The sequence below is a fragment of the Anneissia japonica genome, unplaced genomic scaffold, assembly GCF_011630105.1.
Source record: "Anneissia japonica isolate Jap-2015-1 unplaced genomic scaffold, ASM1163010v1 scaffold1776_len382430_cov169, whole genome shotgun sequence".
Classification (NCBI taxonomy): domain Eukaryota; kingdom Metazoa; phylum Echinodermata; class Crinoidea; order Comatulida; family Comatulidae; genus Anneissia; species Anneissia japonica.
This window is the reverse complement of record NW_022713301.1, coordinates 131063-133027: the sequence shown is the minus strand read 5'-3', so window position 1 is coordinate 133027 and position 1965 is coordinate 131063. Positions and strand designations below refer to the sequence as shown.

The 1965-nt window shown below is 38.8% G+C and overlaps 1 protein-coding gene across 1 annotated transcript in view; it reads left to right on the top strand.

Moving 5' to 3' along the window:
* Positions 1–801: 801 nt before the first annotated feature.
* The window catches only part of LOC117108406, an 11159-nt gene continuing 9995 nt past the window's right edge, over positions 802–1965 (top strand). The window contains exon 1 of the mRNA XM_033250421.1: positions 802–1035. Within this exon, the coding sequence (XP_033106312.1) occupies positions 843–1035 (193 nt within the window). The 5' untranslated portion in view covers positions 802–842. The remainder of the gene's footprint in view (positions 1036–1965) is intronic.

Genomic DNA, 1965 nt, shown 5'->3' with positions numbered 1-1965 from the left:
CCAGCTTTTTAGCCCTCCGGGCCATACCATCAATTAACTGCGCTTCATTAAATAAGGCATATATAATACTCTTGTACCAAAGCCCGGCGTTGCGCCGAAATTCGATGGGTACAACGTCTTAATACACATATAAGCTGGTTAAACAGAGATCTTGGCGTACTTAGCGGATACAGTACATGTATTCATTCCATTAAAGAACTGTTTTTAATTTCGGAGTACTGTATTATTGACGGAGCCGATGACACTTTGCATAGGTCCAACTATTATGATGCGGCTTTTTTTTAAATTTTATTGTCATCTCATAAACGCCGCTTTATGAGAATTAAAGCATTGTTATTGTAGGCTCACAGATTGAATACGGTACTACGGCCGGTATATCACCAATTTATATTGTTTCTGTAATATATATCATGATGCCAGCTGTGTCTACCGTTACTACATGTTGAGAAAGGGAGCAGGTGTGACCGAAATATTCTTGATAAATAAGTTTCGTTATACGTCAACTTGGTATTTCATTTGTTTACATATGCTGTTTAACTATATATTATATATACAGTATATATATATATTATATATATTTATAGGCATAGTATATAATGTAACTAAACATTATTTATATATGTATATATATGCGCCTATATATAAATGTATATTTTGTTTTTGTTTCCTATTAATATATATATTATATATACATATGTTGATGCACTTTAACATTAAACATTATTTCAACCCTTATTCCATCAAAGAAAGAAAGAAATTTAGATTGTATACGTATGAACGAGGTCGATGCGGGTAGCGCCACCAATCCGATTAGGCCTAATAAGGATTTAAGATTTAACATAATGGCGGATCAACTCCGTAGTATTTTTGATGATCCAAAGTACTACGTCAAAGTTTTTGACGAACGAACAAAGCGACAACAAAGAGCAAATGCACTGATTGAATGGACTGACGATCTCGTTGTAAATCAACTTCTTGGAAAGCTTAGCGTTAAAGGAAGACCACTAAAAGTACTTGGTATTGGTAGTGGTACCGGTAAGAGGTCAAAGTGTGCAAGTGATATACAATATTTAGATAGGCGTACACGAGAACATTGTTGCTGGTTATATGATCGCACAGTAGTGATACTGTATTGACATAAAATAATGGTCGTTTCTGCTAGCCTATATAATGCAATACTGTAGGTATATTAAGGAAAGGTTGAATGTAATACCCCATTCAGACTAGCATCGCATTGCGATCGGTTGTAGCAATTGCGACACCCAGTCGCACCCAATCGCAAAGTAAAATCGTGTGTGAAAGCTCACCAATAGTAGTCGATATGTAATCGATATTGCAATTGTTACCCGTTGCGATTGGGTGCTACAATCTTTATTACTCCCGATTACCACGGAATCCGATCGCAACGAATCACAACTAATTCCACAGGCACTGTTTGGCTGAGGTCAGTCAACATAGGCCTAGCCACCGGAGGCTAGGGTCTAGAATGTAAAGTTTGTTTGTGTAGGTCTGAATGCGTTCGTTGATTGCGATCGGGAGTAATCAGTTTTGGATTACCACCGATTACATCGCAACCGATCGCAACAGAGTGTAGTCTGAATAGGGTATAAGTGAAGCTTGCATGATCGACAAAGGAAACTGCAATGAAACAGCTGATCTGACTGAGAGTCAGGGGTGGCGCCAGGATTTGCCCGATGTAGAGGGGGGGAGGGTAGTGGTGGGCGCGTTACCCCCCACCCCGACGAGGAGTCAGATTTCCCCGACGAGGAGTCAGATTTCCCCGACGAAAGAAAAGTTGGCGTGGTCGAGCTTAGATTGAAAGGTTTCGAAAGTGGATGGTACGAAGCACTCGAAAATTTTGACAATTTAGGGGTTTCAAAGGCTTATTTAATCGATTTTAGAGTCTACTGATATGTAGAAAATACATATATTTTTTTTCTCCCCGACGAATTGTGCTTTTTCTCC